At 36.4% G+C, this 15,617-nt stretch overlaps 4 protein-coding genes and 1 pseudogene across 5 annotated transcripts; 3 read left to right on the top strand and 2 right to left on the bottom strand.

Moving 5' to 3' along the window:
* Window positions 1-2,252: 2,252 nt before the first annotated feature.
* On the top strand, window positions 2,253-4,384 carry LOC129294599 (uncharacterized). Its single transcript, XM_054933014.1, has 6 exons — window positions 2,253-2,466; window positions 3,440-3,559; window positions 3,662-3,776; window positions 3,868-3,875; window positions 3,979-4,236; window positions 4,353-4,384. Exons 1-6 carry the CDS (start codon window positions 2,253-2,255, stop codon window positions 4,382-4,384), a joined length of 747 nt encoding a protein of 248 aa, XP_054788989.1.
* A 73-nt stretch (window positions 4,385-4,457) lies between these two features.
* Window positions 4,458-6,321, bottom strand: LOC129294792 (pentatricopeptide repeat-containing protein At2g20540). Of its 2 annotated transcripts, XM_054933284.1 has the most exons (2): window positions 5,859-6,321; window positions 4,458-5,768 (listed from the first exon to the last, which is right to left on the bottom strand). In XM_054933284.1, exons 1-2 carry the CDS (start codon window positions 6,319-6,321, stop codon window positions 4,546-4,548), a joined length of 1,686 nt encoding a protein of 561 aa, XP_054789259.1. In that variant the 3' UTR covers window positions 4,458-4,545. The 2 variants fall into 2 exon arrangements, with proteins under 2 accessions (XP_054789259.1, XP_054789258.1); XM_054933283.1 differs by having other exon boundaries at window positions 4,458-6,321.
* A 40-nt stretch (window positions 6,322-6,361) lies between these two features.
* On the top strand, window positions 6,362-8,648 carry LOC129294791 (putative pentatricopeptide repeat-containing protein At3g15130). The gene has a single exon (XM_054933282.1). The coding sequence runs from the start codon at window positions 6,362-6,364 to the stop codon at window positions 8,417-8,419; it is 2,058 nt and encodes a 685-aa protein (XP_054789257.1). The 3' UTR covers window positions 8,420-8,648.
* Window positions 8,649-8,685: 37 nt separating this feature from the next.
* On the bottom strand, window positions 8,686-12,780 carry LOC129294794 (serine/threonine-protein kinase AFC3). Its single transcript, XM_054933286.1, has 12 exons — window positions 12,451-12,780; window positions 12,201-12,324; window positions 11,599-11,625; window positions 11,364-11,517; window positions 11,234-11,282; window positions 10,801-10,915; window positions 10,545-10,636; window positions 10,304-10,451; window positions 9,602-9,666; window positions 9,412-9,509; window positions 9,139-9,244; window positions 8,686-9,021 (listed from the first exon to the last, which is right to left on the bottom strand). The coding sequence occupies exons 1-12, from the start codon at window positions 12,541-12,543 to the stop codon at window positions 8,884-8,886; spliced, it is 1,209 nt and encodes a 402-aa protein (XP_054789261.1). The 5' UTR covers window positions 12,544-12,780; the 3' UTR covers window positions 8,686-8,883.
* A 1,008-nt stretch (window positions 12,781-13,788) lies between these two features.
* Window positions 13,789-15,306, top strand: LOC129294186 (two-on-two hemoglobin-3-like; annotated as a pseudogene).
* The last annotated feature ends 311 nt before the right edge of the window (window positions 15,307-15,617 follow it).

Raw genomic sequence — 15,617 nt, 5'->3', positions numbered from 1 at the left:
CTAAAAATTACTTTTAAAAGATGTCTTATAAATAAGACAGGAGAAAATATATAACCACGAATGATCTTTCTTTAATTTGCAACCTCTCCCAAAAAAAAATAATTATACGTATTCAATTAGAGTAAGAAATGAAATTTAATAACCACTGTGCATAAATAATGTAAATAGCATTTGGATGGGTGGATTTAAATTTAAATTTTAGATTTAAAATCTCACATTTCAAGTCTATATATTTAAAATTCTTTGTTTGGATAGTTTAATAAATTTCAAATGAAGAAAAGAGATGAACTGTGATTTAAAAATGACAAGTTTGTTTATAATTTTTAACTGAAAAGAGATGAAAAAAATATTCCAGAGTTGTAGAGGTATTAATAATAAAAATGTGAAAAGAATAAGATATTTTAAGTGATTAAAATTTTAAATAACTATTATGTAAATCGAGAAAATTTGAAATTATAAAAAAATTATAATTTAAAATAGATTTGAATTTAAATTCATAAATTTTTGTGTATTTAAATAAGAGATTTAGTTCAAATCCAAATTTAAATACTCATAATTATACCCTGATATATATGTTGATCACGGTTGAAATTCATTGCTTTCTTATGGTACACTTCAAATAAGTATATATTATAATTAAACTGTAACCTCTCTGACCTGATATCCGGGGAAAATATCAGCTAGAAGCTGAAAAGATTTGAATCTTTGGGGCGCTTCACGAGGCTATGTTGGTTTCACAATAATGTTGCACACAACTTTGGAGGGAATATATATGTAATTAAACGGATGGCTGAAATTACTTAATTAATTAATTATATACATACGATCACCTCCATAGAATTAATAAAGATGTTAATTAATTAATTAGTGCGTGGCACTGGAGAAGGTCTGAATTCAAACTAATTATATATCCCCCCATCGTATTTTCTCTTCTAGACGCTAGGGTTTTTGGCCAGCATCATCCTCTTCAAGACAATTTCCAAATCCAGCCATCATCGGTGCCACTTAAGTCAATTTTTCTTATTCAATGTATTGAAAGGATCGATCTTATATGTCACCATCGTATTCGATGAATGAAGATTAATTAGTGTTGTTATATGACCAGGACTCATAAATCAATTTGTCTACTCATTAATTCATTATTTGGACAACAGATTAAATATCATAACATTCTATTATCTATTCTCATATCATATATATGTTCGCTTATTTATAAATCCTGGACAACTTGTCAACGCTTATATATGGACATATAATTGACGAGCATTCGTCACGAATTAAGAAGAATCCTAGTCCAAAATGAGCCCTTTGATGTTCTTTGTTATGCTATTTGTCAAATACTTCCAAATAAAATAATGAGGACTGCAATTATCTATACGTTTCTTAATTAATATATGAACTAATTAAATGATCTTGCTAACCTTTTTTTTTTTTTTTTTGAGTGCTCGTTGGCTGAAGTAGTCAGAATATTTAGGGTGCACGGAAAGCAGCGGGGGCAATAATAGAGAAGAATCAAAGTGTGTGCATATGCGCGCGCGCGAGCAGTTTCCCACGTGCTGCATTGCAAGAAATTGTTTGATTATTCTTTCTTTTCATTAAATCCAATCTGTTCTAGAATTTGTTCATTCTATGTTATATCGCTGCGGGCTTTTGATTTAATCTCTAGCATCATTTCTTGTACGAATATATTGATGAGAAACTTGTATATACGTGTTAGGTTGGACTTGGAACGAAAATAACAAAGATTGTTCGCTTGCCAACAGGACCATCTATTCTCACAGTTCGTACGGCAGAAGCTCGACATCTTTTGCTTCACCTTAACGATGATAATTAATACCTCCTTTGGTTTTTTATAATAGAATGAAATTTTTGAAGAATGAAGTTAAAATAAACTTTCGACAAAAAAAAAAAGAAGTTATAATAAACTGATTTTTCAGATAAAAATATTAGTGTTATGTTAAAAAAAATATATAATCATTAATGAGTATTAATGATAAGAATATAATAGAAATTATATAGCTAAAAATTGTATTCCATTTATAATGGTTTTTGCTTGAACATATACTCATAGATGATATGATCTGGTTAAATTTTATATTTTTATTAAATATTGGTATCAATAAAGTGTTCTATTGTTAATAAATATACTTAAATTTATAGATAATTAAATAAAACTTTTGTTGATGAAGAGTTAACATCAGGTGAATTAAAAAATATTTGTGATATTCAGTCTGCGACGGAAGGTTTACGTTATGGCTGCGACCGGCCAGGAAGCCCGAAGAAGGAAAATCTTGGAACGGGGATCCGACCGGTTAGCCCTGATAACGGGTCGGATCCACGATATTCAGCCTCCTCCGCCATCGTCCCACCTCCAACCTTCCGGTGCTGATGCGGATTCATTATCCCAGCCGTTAATTGCAGACGATCAAGCCATTCGACCTCACATCTCCCATCCAAACACCACTGGTACATTTCTTCTTTCTCCATATTTGCTTTCAGTGAAAATATATTCTTTGGCGGCAGATATTCTTTTAAGTTAAATGCGAATAGATTGGTCATTTATCAACTCATTATTGTAATTGGTGTGTTTTTTTTTTTTCCAGTTGGAACCTGCTGGTATTTGGACTTTGGAGTGTTCATTGACGGTAGATATGTAACTCGTTAAGTAGTGCTCTGTGCACCTGCGATAAGGGGGGGACACACTCTGTGCTTTGCTCTTTCGTCAGCTGAATTTTAATAGGAGGTTTGGTTTTTCAAATTTTGATCTTAATATTTCACTTCTCTCGAACAGGTGCGGTGGTCTCCCTTTTATTGAAAAACCACCATGGCAAGATAACAGAAAGAATTGCAATCTATGGTTGGAGTCTTAAGTCTCGAGAAAGAAAAATTATTCAGAAAGGGTGGGTCACCGCCCATATACGTACATACTCACTCTGCTTCAGCGGCACAGAACTAGGATGCTGTTATTCTGGGTTATATTACCTAAGAATGTAAATGTTCTGCAACCGTGATCGACCTTCACCACACAGCTGTCCCTTGACAATCCAATGAATTTTTATGCACCTATAAGAGTATCTGTTCTGGAAGGAATATAACCATTTGGTGTCACTGAGACTAGTATCATAACTCATGATTAAATCCTCTAGCAGCCCTCCCTTGCTATATAGACGCTGGGCTCTACCATAAAAGCAAGGCTGTCTAGAAACTCTATTGTTAAGCAGGACAATGAGTGGACAAACTATTGAGGTAGAGTAGAAGCTGCATTTTATTTTTGCACGGTGGGGAAATGAGATGTAAGATGACGACAAACTAGGTTCCTTGATTTTAATCTTGCGCCCGAGTAACCACTTGTTAATATCTCATTATATCTGAACTTTGGATTGTCAAGGGTTGTAAAACTTCGTCATTTAACTGTTAGCTAATATTTCCTGTCTCTCAGCTGTAAACTGGAAATGCAGAACTTCTGTCACTACTTTCACTGATCAGTTATTTCTATGGGCAGTTTCTCCTCAAGGTGAGGCAGAGGAGTCGGATCCAATCTTGCTAAAAGCTGATCCTGGTGCTGATTCCTACCACTCTAATGCTTAGAGCAGCAGCAGCCAGTCGCGTCTGCATGAGTCTGAGCATCAAAATGGAATTTCAAGCGTACCTAATTCTGTAGTTGAACAAGTGCAACCGCTTCCTGGTTCATCTGTGTTTACGTCAGAAGCTGATCAAGTGCCACCTCTTCCTGATTCATCTGTTACTTCAGGAACTCAGCAACAGTTACAGTTGCAGTCATGGGACCCTAAATTTTTCACCCACGCAAAATAAGTTCTGCCATCACTGCATCAAGGATTACCCACCTTTGTTGTTCTATTGTTGTAGCCGTGCTAGTAATTTTATCTTATCTAGGATTTCCTTTGCTAGATAGCAAATATGTGAAGAGTATACAAAGCTTTAGGCCACTCTACTTGGTTTTGCTGACAACCGTAACAGTTGTGGTTGCGCAACTTCTTACCGGTAAACAAACAGTTTCTGAAAGGGCTGCGGCTAGACAAAATGAAACTTGTGACGGAGATCAATGGATTGGACATCTTAGTAGAGCATTGGAAGCAGGGTTCGTGATGCGAAATGTGATGGATGCTTTGTTCATGGATTGTGCTTCTTATGCTGTGCTTCTTATGCAATCATTGTCATATGCGGCCTCTCCCTCGTGCCGTTGTTTGGCAAGTAATTCCATTTTGTCTGCCCCAGGTTGTTTCCTTTCCATTTGTTTGTCCTTTCTGGTTAGTTCACTAATAGGTGGATCGGCCTTACGCACATGACCGACGTCTGGTTAACTTTGGCAAACATTTGGATATCCATTGCAGGCACTGTTCATGGACTTGTTTTCCTGTACTAGATAAACTTTTGCTGAATAGAAGAGGCTCACATTTTTTAACACCCAAAATTGGAAAAATAAATTATATGTAGGGTTATGATCCACGAAGAAAAAAGTATGTTCTATGAAATTTAGTTCCATTTGGGGATAATCCAAGGTGACCTCGGAAATTATAATCCAAATTAGGAAGTTCCTTCTGAAATCATACATTGGCTTTCTATCTTATGGTTACTTCTCATCGATTTAATACTCCTAGAAGAGGAGACGCCATTAAAACTGAAACTTACAGCCGAACGCAAAGCTCCATCTGTGTGCTCCAGTTCATATTCCATCACGTCATTACTTCTGTTTTGCTGCAGAGCCAGCACGTCGAGGATCCAGAAGATCTCTTTTGAGAAGGGCTTTGAATCATCGCCTGATACAAACTCTTCAACCACATTGCCAACCTCAATCAAACTGCATCCTGGAGTTTTCTTAATTCTCTTGCTTCGTATGAATTTCCTAATGCTAGACACATCTTCCCACTTTCCAAGCTCCGCATACATGTTAGCAAGCAAAACATAACTCCCAGATTCATCTGGTTCAAGCTCCAGAAGGTGCTCCATTGCAATAATAGCGATATCAAGATTGTGATGAATCCTGCAAGAGCTTAGAAGAGAGTTCCATATCCTCGAATCTGGCTTTACTGGCATCTTCATTATCGTGTCTAGAGCCTGAGCAAGGCGTCCCGAGCGTCCTAGAAGATCAATTAAGCAACCATAGTGCTCTACCTCTGGCTCTATACGGTAATCCTCTCTCATTGAATCGAAACATTTCAATCCCTCTTTCCATAATCCTGCATGTGTACAGGCTGTTAAGACTCCTAGAAAAGTTATTGCATTTGGAACCACTTGTGCTTTCTCCATATCTCTGAAGAGTTCGAGTGCTTCATGAGCTTTACCATTATTGGCCAGTCCTCCAATCATGGTGCTCCAAGAAATCACATCCCGCTCAACTAATTGATCAAACAAGTTCCGAGCTTGATCAACACAACCACACTTGTTGTACATTTCAATTAGTGCGTTGCAAATGCTAGTCTTCTTGGAAAACTCATTCTTATCAGAGTACATGTGTATCCATTTCCCAACCTCAAGAGCTCCTAGATGTGCACAGGCAGGTAAAGCAGAGACGATACTGATCTCATCTGGTTCAATACCAACCATCTGCATTCCGCGAAAAAATTTTAATGCATGAGAATAGCAGCCAACTCTAGCGTACCCAGTAATCATTGTTGTCCAAGAAACAATTGTTCTACAAGGCATTTCGTCAAACAGAGCTTTTGCACTCTCCATCTGGCCCAATCGTGCGTGTCCATAGATTAAGCTATTCCAGGAAATTGCATCTCGGTCAGTCATTAGCTGGAACACTTTGTATGCATTAGTCAAATCATCACATTTCGTATACATATCTATCATTGCGTTCTCCGTTATACAAAGGGAATCGGTCCCAAACTTACATAGCTGCGCGTGTATTTGCTGGCCAAGACAATGACATAAAAGACCTGCACATGACTTTATCAAAAATGGGAATGTGAATCTATCTGGCGAAATAGGATTTTCTGCTAATTTCCGTGGATGTCTCATCATTTGCTTGAACATACTGATTGCGAGTCTATATTGGTGGTTGTGGGAGTAGGCTCTGATGATCGCGTTGTAGGAAAACACGTTTGGCGCAGCTAGTTGTTGGAAAAGCAGGGCAGCGTAATCTGTATCGCCACAATTGTCGCATACATCTAACATTTTTGTCACCAAGAAGTTGCTCTGTGATAACGATAGCTTGACGATGCAAGCATGGATTTTCTTCAGCTGCACTATTTTTATACAGTTGCTCAAAGCAGGGACGAAATGATTTTCCATTTCTCTAAGAACATGATTTCTAGTTGCCGTTCCCATCAGTGACTTTGTGCGTGAAACTTCCATTAACTTCTGCTATAAAGTAATTTTTGATCTTCTGCCATTGATGAATGAGCGACAACTATTAACAGGGCTCCTGAAGAGGTGTGCGAAGAACTATTTGATTGACCAGGGAAAGCAAGTACACGGGTTAGTAGCAGTGTTAGGATTTGCGCGTGATTTGGTGGTAAACAATGATCTCATTGACATGTACGCGAAATGCCGCAGGATGAACCTTGCTCGTTCTGTGTTCGATCAAATGCCTGACAGAAATGTGGTCTCTTGGACGGCTCTGATGTGCGGCTATTTGCATGATGGTGATGCGAAAACTTCATTATCTTTATTCTCTAAAATGGGCCAGTCGGCTGTTGAGCCAAATGAGTTCACACTATCCACCAATCTAAAAGCTTCGGGGATTTTGGGTATTGCTGAGAATGGAACGCAGATTCATGGGGTTTGTGCAAAATCTGGCTTTGAATGGCTGCCTGTTGTGGCCAATTCTATAATTGATATGTACTCAAAATGTGACAGGATTAGCGAGGCAGCAAGAATGTTTAAAGTTATGCCAGTAAAAAATCTTATAAGCTGGAATGCAATGATTGCTGGATACACCCTCAAAAGACATGGTGAAGAGGCTTTAAATCTATTTCGGAAAATGAAAGAGAGAGGTGAAATTCCTGATGAATATACTTATTCAAGTATATTAAAGGCGTGTAATTGTCTTGGTGCAGTAAGAGAAGGCACCCAAATACATGCTTCGTTAGTCATTCAAGGATTCCCATATTTGGTTCAATCAACTGTTTCAGGTGCTCTCATTGATTTGTATGTCAAATGCATGTGTATAGTTGAAGCTAGGAGGGTATTTGATCGAATTGAACCAAAGAATGTGATATCTTGGAATTCACTGATTCTTGGATATGCACAAGAAGACAATTTGCCAGAAGCCATGGACTTCTTTCAGCAGCTGAGGGAAAGGAAACATCAAGTGGATGGGTTTGTACTTTCAAGCCTCATAGGCATATTTGCCGATCTTGCCCTTGTTGAGCTGGGGAAGCAAATGCATGCTTATACCATTAAACTTCCCTTTGGTTTAGAAATATCAGTGGCTAATTCAATTTTAGATATGTACATGAAATGTGGATTAACAGATGAGGCGGATGCACTATTCAGAGAGATGCCAGCAAGAAATGTGGTTTCCTGGACAATCATGATCACTGGCTATGGAAAACATGGTATTGGAAAGAAGGCAGTTGATCTTTTCAATCAAATGCAGGCAGATGGAATCGAACCAGACAGTGTAACTTACTTGGCTGTACTCTCAGCTTGTAGCCATTCTGGACTTATTGAAGAAGGTCAAGAATCCTTCTCTAGATTCTGTAGGAATCAGCAGAGCAAACCACAAGTGGAGCATTATGCTTGCGTGGTTGATATGCTTGGAAGAGCTGGACGCCTAAAGGAAGCAAGGGATCTTATAGAGAAAATGCCGCTGAAGCCAAATGTGGGTATATGGCAGACACTACTTAGTGCTTGTAGAGTGCATTGGGACGTGGAGATGGGGAAAGAAGTGGGAGAGATACTGTCGAAATTAGATAGCAACAATCCAGTCAACTACGTGATGATGTCAAACATTTACGCTAATGCAGGTTATTGGAAAGAGAGTGAGAAAATAAGATATATGGTGAAGAGAAAGGGATTAAAGAAAGAGGCAGGGCGTAGCTGGGTAGAGATAGACAAAGAAGTCCACTTCTTTTACAATGGAGACGAAACTCATCCACTTACAGAGAAAATCCAGGAGGTGTTGAAAGAAATGGAGAAGAGGATGAAAGAAGAAATTGGTTATGTTCATAACATAAATTTTGCATTGCATGATGTTGAAGAGGAGTCGAAGGCGGAGAGCTTAAGGTTTCATTGCGAGAAATTGGCAATTGGTTTGGCTTTGTTAAGTGATGGTTCCAAAGATGGAAAAAGGATTATTCGCATTTTCAAAAATTTGAGAGTTTGTGGTGACTGCCATACGTTCATCAAAGGTCTGTCAAAGCTTCTGAAGATTGTGCTAGTCGTGAGAGATGCAAACAGATTCCACAGATTTGAGAATGGCTTGTGTTCTTGTGGGGATTATTGGTGATGCCAAATCATTGACTCCTTAAATACACGAGAAAGTTTCTTTTTCTTTTTCGTTTTTTTACTTGCATCCGAAAAGAAATAATTGAAAAGGGCAGCCTCAAATAACTTCAGACGGAGATATTTAATTTTTTTTTCTTCAAGTTATTCCTTTCGGTTAATGTATTTCTGGAATTAATTTTAATTATGAGTGGATTCTGTTGCACGTTAATAAAGGATGAATTGGAGAGACATGATAATGAAGTGAACTTGGAGAACAGAAAAGGGAGATGAGTCAATCCTATTATTGAATTTATTTATAAAGCGACCGCAGATACAAATCCTATACCATCTAGGATCTAGCCGTTATAAACATTTTTAAAACATTTCCCTTTTGGGTTAAAAATTGTAGCCAGATCAGCCGAACTTTACAAAACCAACAAGACAGACTGCATTTTAAAACACCAGGGCATATCAACTTCGATTTTCTCAAGTAGGATTCCTAAAGAAGGGATGATCAAGGGCTTGGCGAGCTGTTAGACGGTCAGACGGATCATAGGCCAGTAAACCATGTAACAGGTCAGTCAAAGAGGATCTTGACGAGTCCACTTGTCGTGCTACAAGTCCCTGCATAAAGCATTATTATATGGGTTTATGGTCAACTCAAGAAGAATATCGAATATACCGCAGAGCACGACCTCAAATAAAACCAACCGACATGCGGCACAAAAAACGGGAATATACCTTAAGATGATCAAGCTTCCTCACTGCTCGAATACTTTCCCTTGAAATAGCCCCTTCAGGCCAATTTAGTCGTGTCCCATGCCTAAAATACTTTTCAGCACCCCGGCTGCACAGTGCCAAGCAGATGAGAAAATGAGTTTGTAGCTACATGCTCTAAATTTTAATTAAACAGAGCTATTGCCTATTGAACCATTTGATGATTCATAACTTCCAGGAAAAACCAACTTTTGAAGTACAGTGAATCAATTAGCCTACTAGGGGAGAGATTCTTACTTAGACCTTCGAGCCATATGCTCAGGGAGAGGCCCCAGCACTCTCTCCATCATTGCCAAGTGCTCTAAGTTATCGTGCGTCTGAAACAGTGCTTTGCCCTGGCAAAAGTTGCACATACAAACCTCTAAGACGACATGCTCAAGAATCAATTAAAACATGTTTAATATATCATGACAGAAGTAACACCAACCGAAATAAGTTCAACAAGAATACATCCGACACTCCACAAATCACATGGGTATGACCATCCTAGACCTGAAAATATCATGTCAAGTGCAGGTGAGAAAACAATAACAAGCATAATTACATGTTAGTTGCTAAACTTCATAGCCTTGATCTAATCCAAGTGAAGCAGCCAAGGAAATAGCCATACTTCACACTCCCAAACGGCTTCATTTCATCTTACTGCCATCAAAGGGAATTCAAGCCAGAAAGATAAACAGTTTTGGATCCTAATGGATAGTAAACAGAAGTAATACTGCATATACTTGAGAAGCATTACTTGATATAATCTTCAACTAACAAAAGATAAAATGAGGGCCAAAAAATATAAAATTACAAGGAAAGTAATTCCATGATAAATAAGAAGGCTGCGGACATGCCAATATATTTTAAGCAAAGTGTTATCCATCACTGTACAAAGGGCTTAGAACTGCCAGTGAAGGAAACATCGGAAACTGAAGAACTACATGATGATAAAAAGCAGTAATCGACAAGCAATCCAGTGAATTCTGTGCAGCTGCCGGCCATTAATAACATTTTTCAAGGGGTCTAAACTTTTCCCCTTACCAATGTCAAACCCCCAAAATGTTTTCTGTGTTGGACTCTGAAGGACAACAGACAAACACAAGCAATAAAAGTAACAATTTCTTGTTAGCCAAACCGTAGTTACCTAGAATAATCTCAGGGGCTCGGTAATGCCTTGTACAAACAATGGAGCTATGGTCCTGATTATCAAATGCAGTACTACCAAAATCAATCAGCTTAATAGCACTAGACTTGGGCAAGCACCTGAATTGCATTTCTTCTGAGGGAATCCTCTGTACCATTCCAAGAATTTTCCTTAAATATATTAAAATAGAGTCTACGCCCATATCCAAAATGTCAATTTTTGTGACATAAATGCTAAATACCTTACAGCTAGGGATCTTTACGAATTCAGGAGAAACCAGAAGTATATTTTCTGGCTTCAGGTCAGTGTGGATTAGGCGTAGGTCATGCATATCTGTATATGATAAATCACCCAAAAAAAAAAATCAAAGTAAAGAAATGGATCCAATATATGTTGTATCCCTGGACAGACGAAGCAGGCCAAAGGAAAAAATTGGTTGATTTGTTAAGTAAGAATAAAACATGAGATAAAATGAAGAGCAAAAATAATCCACAGACATGCTACAGATTCCAAAAGCTGTCGTCCAAATTCCCGAACAAGATCCACGGGGAATGGGCAGTATTTATTTCTCTTAAGAAAATCAAATAAGCTTGGTCCAAGCTTCTCAAATACCTGGTAACACCATCAAAATGAATTGAAAGGAAGGATTCTGCTTAGTTCCCAGATCCATGAATAAAGCCCACATTGACATATACATAACGACACACTACATCTGAACTAAAAAAAGCCATTCACTTGTAACACAAATGGAAACAACCCATGCATCTATCTTATAGGCATGCAAATACAACACAACACTCAATAGGTCATATAGCAGTGATGGGGGAACTAATCCAATCCATTACATAACGCAAAAACTAAATCTACTGAGAAACACAATAACATGTATGGAAAGTATTTTGTGGAAAGAAATGCAATAAGCATACTTACAATACATATATGATTCCGGTAATCAAACCAGTTCCGAATATGTACACAGCTGCAATGAGGGATGGACGGAGTAAATACCCAGAAAACATCTAATCAAATTCTAGCACCCATTTGCATCCAGATCTTTTACCGTGAACTGCCTTTCTCATTCTTGGCTAGACGTTGAAGTACATCAACCTCAATCATTGCTGCATCACGGTACTTTGGTATGCTTCTAACTACTTTGATGGCGACATATTCTCTTGTTTGGCGGTCCCAACATTCCAAAACTCGACCGAATGTGCCTACAGCACTAGCAATATGCCGAGTGACACAAGCAATCAAAAAAAATAAAATCTGATATTCAGATGCACTTGACCGCTAACCTTCACCCATCTTGCTGAGGATTTTATCTGTTAGATATCAAAGAGACAGTGAGAAATATTTCTCCAGAGAAAATCAGGAAATAACAACAGCAAAAGGCTCACATAATATAGCACCATGGCACACAAAAGAAAAAACCTGATGGTCAGGTTTTGCATTTTTTCAACATGAGTGAATAGACTGACATGTCGAATGTAAATACTAAGACCAACTGAGTAACAAGTCACGTGACTCAAGCACGGTTGAACGAGGAGCTAAAGTGGGAATGAATTAAAAACTACCGAAATAGGAGTCTTTCAATATATTTACTTACTAAGGAAAATAAAGAAACTTTAAACGTAAGACCGAACACACAAGGGCCAGGACCCAAAAATTACATATAAAAATATTAACAGAGCCGTGCACAACAGAACAGAACATTCAATAAGATAGAAATATTTATACATAGAAAGCAGATAGATACATGCACAATTGTGTAGCTTTCCCAAAAACAATGGCAGGCTTGAATATGACTAAAATATAAATCGTTCGCCAGTCTAAAACCACGTATATCAATCAAGAATCAAAATAAGACATAAAAGTAAATAAATTACGATAAACTTACATCTAGGAGTAAGATTTTCGCCAAGATTGAAAACGTAATGGCCTTCACGATCATCGTCCCTTCTTGGAGGCGATGCATGCCTATCTTGAAACACTCCATCACCCACCACGAGAGCCCTTTGCGCCTACAAGATGTAGCAACGGAGAACCATCCCAACTCCTTGTCAGATTTCATCAATTAGTGGTACCCATATTTCTTTCCGAAAACCCTAAAACCTAATCAGGAAATCCAAGCATAACAATGAAGCAACCTCGGTCTCAGAAGACGGGGCATTGTCCCACATTAGACGAGGCCGTTTCCGGGTTCGTTCCCTTTCCATATTTTTTACTTCCGTAGCTACCATGGACAGAATTAAAACCTCCCTTCCGGGGTATATCTGGGTTTCGTTACAATGCCGCCAAAGAGTATCCTACCAAAAAAATTCTCATAAAACAAGTTAGGACTGAAATAGGGTCTTCGAGCTCTTCGATTTAAAGTTCGAGGCTGGGAATCTTCGAGCCTAGGGTTCCGACAACGCCGGGACCAGACCGTGGAACCACGAGGTCGGAGTTTCGGGCGAATCTTGCTGATTATAGTGTTTCGCGCTCTTATCTATGGTGATTATATTTTGTCATATCGAAATTAAAGAAAAAAATCATGAATAATAATAATAATAATGTAACCTATGCTCATGAAAGATAATCTATCAACAAATACTTTAACACTAGATTGTTATTAAAATGTATTAAAATAATTAAAAAATTTAAAAATTACAAGTTGGCATCTAAAATCTCAAACATTGTAAAAATATTTTTTAAAAAATTAAATGTTTAAAAATATAAGTCTTTTAAAATATAGTTATTATTTTTTTTAAATTATCCCTATTGATGAATAATTTTATATTTATTATAAAATATTTAATAAAGATAAATATAAAAAAATAAAGTTAGTTTAAAAATAAATAATTACTTTATTAGAGATAAAATTTTATTAAAAATATTTTATATTTTCTAACGAAAGAAATATAAAAATTTTTATACTAATAAAATTTAAAATGGTAATTTAAAAAAAATAATAGTAATCATCATTTTAATATTCTAAGCTAAACGTTTTATTGGCCAAAACAAAGCAATTAGTTTTGCTGGGAGTTCATACTATTCGAATTTGAATGGTCAAAATTTAAAATTCTTTATTTTTTATATTTTTAAAAAAATTATTTAATGGATGTAAAATTTAAAATAAAACTAATTTTTTAATTGTCAATTTTTGAAAAATATTTTTTATTTAAAAATATTAATTAAAAAAATATAAATATAAACAATAAAAATTAGACGGTCCAAGCGTGATGACTGATGAGAAGTAAGACTCTTTTCTCTCCTAAAACAATCAAAGATCAGATGAAAACCAGAAGCAGCGCCCACCATCATAGCATATAATATAATAAGAATCGAAGATCCTTTCAGGTTGCATTGGGGTGCTTTCTCTTTTGACTCTTTTATCCACTCCAATTGTAGCGTGCCATCCACACCAATCCTATCGTATCACTCTCGTCTCATCTTTCTCTTGTTAATGATTTTATCATTCATCGCTTTAATTCCGCAGAGATAACATGCAGACTCTGCAATAAAAGGCCTCTGAATGGAGCGGTGTTCTCACATCCAATGCTTTTGCCATTGATGACTCCGATCTCTTTGACAAGCTCGGTTTGCAGCCTTTTGTTAACCTCTCTACTAGTTTCTACAACAGGTATTAATCTTGTACAAAGAACTATTAATTGGATCGATCTGCATGCATGAGCTTTGTGCTGTTCATTTAATTTGAATTCTTATGTGCAAGGAGTGCTTTGTGTTGAAACCAGAGTGTACGACGATGAGGAAGAGTGGTTTCGTTTAATATTCGCCAAGTCTAAGAAAGAAGACGCTATTTAAAACCAGTACAAGTTTCTTGTCCAGAGAATGGGAGGTCCCCCTCTTTACTCGCAAAGAAGAGATCCACTTCTGTTTGTCTTTGAATTCATATTGTTTTGTAATAATCAAGATCATTTTTTCGAACACATGTCATCTATATCAGAGAGCAATTCTATCGGTCTCAGGGAGTGAAAGATAAGGATGAAGGGTTATAAAAAAGTTATCAATTAAAGCCTGCCCAACCTTAAAAGATTGATCTTTAAAGGTTAGAGTCTAAATGAACTAATTTTATTAAATCCAATTATATTTTAGGGTTTTATTTTGGCCAGCCTGGCTAATATTTTTTTATTTTTAAATTTAAAAACCTAAAAAATATATTTAAAATTATAAAAAAGTTATTACACATAACATTAAGTCTAAAAAATAAATTTAGGACAATACACACAACAATAAATTAAGTCTAATTAAAAGTAGCAACATCATAAAATTAGCACCGATAACAATTAAACTTTGTCAGCAACATCACATAGTTTTTATGACTATGAGGAAAGCAAGCTAGTGTTTTAATTTTTTAATTCTTTTAGTGTATAGTGTATTTGTATTAGTGTTTATTTTTTATGTTAAAATTTAAATATAAAAAAATTGTATTAGTATATATCTATATATAGGAGCGCTTAAAAGGGTTGGCCTCGATTATTTTTCGACTTAAAAGGGCCAACCTTTTTAAGTTCAATTTAGCATTTTACACATCAAAAAAATGACCCAACCTTAAATTTTGTCAGGTTTAAAAAGGTCAATCGACAGCTTAGCTCTAATTAAGATAGTGTTTTAATTTTAATATTGACATGTTAGAGTGATAATTATATATGGCAGGCCATCCAGCTCTGATTACTCGGCATCGATCGTTTCCCATGACACATCAAACTGCAGAGAGGTGGTTGCATTGCATGCAACAAGCAATGGCCGGTGCTACAGAGATAGACGAAGAATCCAAAATAAAAATGATGAACTTTCTCAAGTCTATTCATTTTCTAAACCCATAATTCAAGTTTTGCTTTTCAGCAAATGATTTTCCAATAGGATTGTCATCAATAATGTCTTACAAGTGTTGCAGGCACACTGTTTATTTTTTGGTGGCCAAGGATGAGCTTAAGAATCAAAACCAAGACATGCCTTGCAGGTATGGAGTCGGAGAGCGACACCCATGCAAAAACTTTTAGCATGCATTTAATGATGTTGTTCTTTAAGCTATAATCTATCCTTGAATAGTTTTATTTATCAAGAACTCCTCGTAAACAATAATAGTAGACTCAATCATCAATATCATTGTCAATCCATATAAAATATTAAGCAAGTCTAGTAACAGTACAACTTATTAATCTTCAAAATTTCCCTATTGCAATGATACTATTAAAAAGGAATAAATATGTAAATTTACTATAAACTATTTTTTGATGAATGTTTGGTAGCCTATACTATAAGTTAGTTTGAAATAAATCATGAACTATTAAAAAAGGAGCGTCCAATACCT

This window comes from Prosopis cineraria, unplaced genomic scaffold (assembly GCF_029017545.1).
Source record: "Prosopis cineraria cultivar Desert tree isolate PC_DT_omini unplaced genomic scaffold, ASM2901754v1 PC15, whole genome shotgun sequence".
Taxonomy (NCBI): Eukaryota; Viridiplantae; Streptophyta; class Magnoliopsida; order Fabales; family Fabaceae; genus Prosopis; species Prosopis cineraria.
This window is presented reverse-complemented; position numbering and strand designations above follow the sequence as displayed.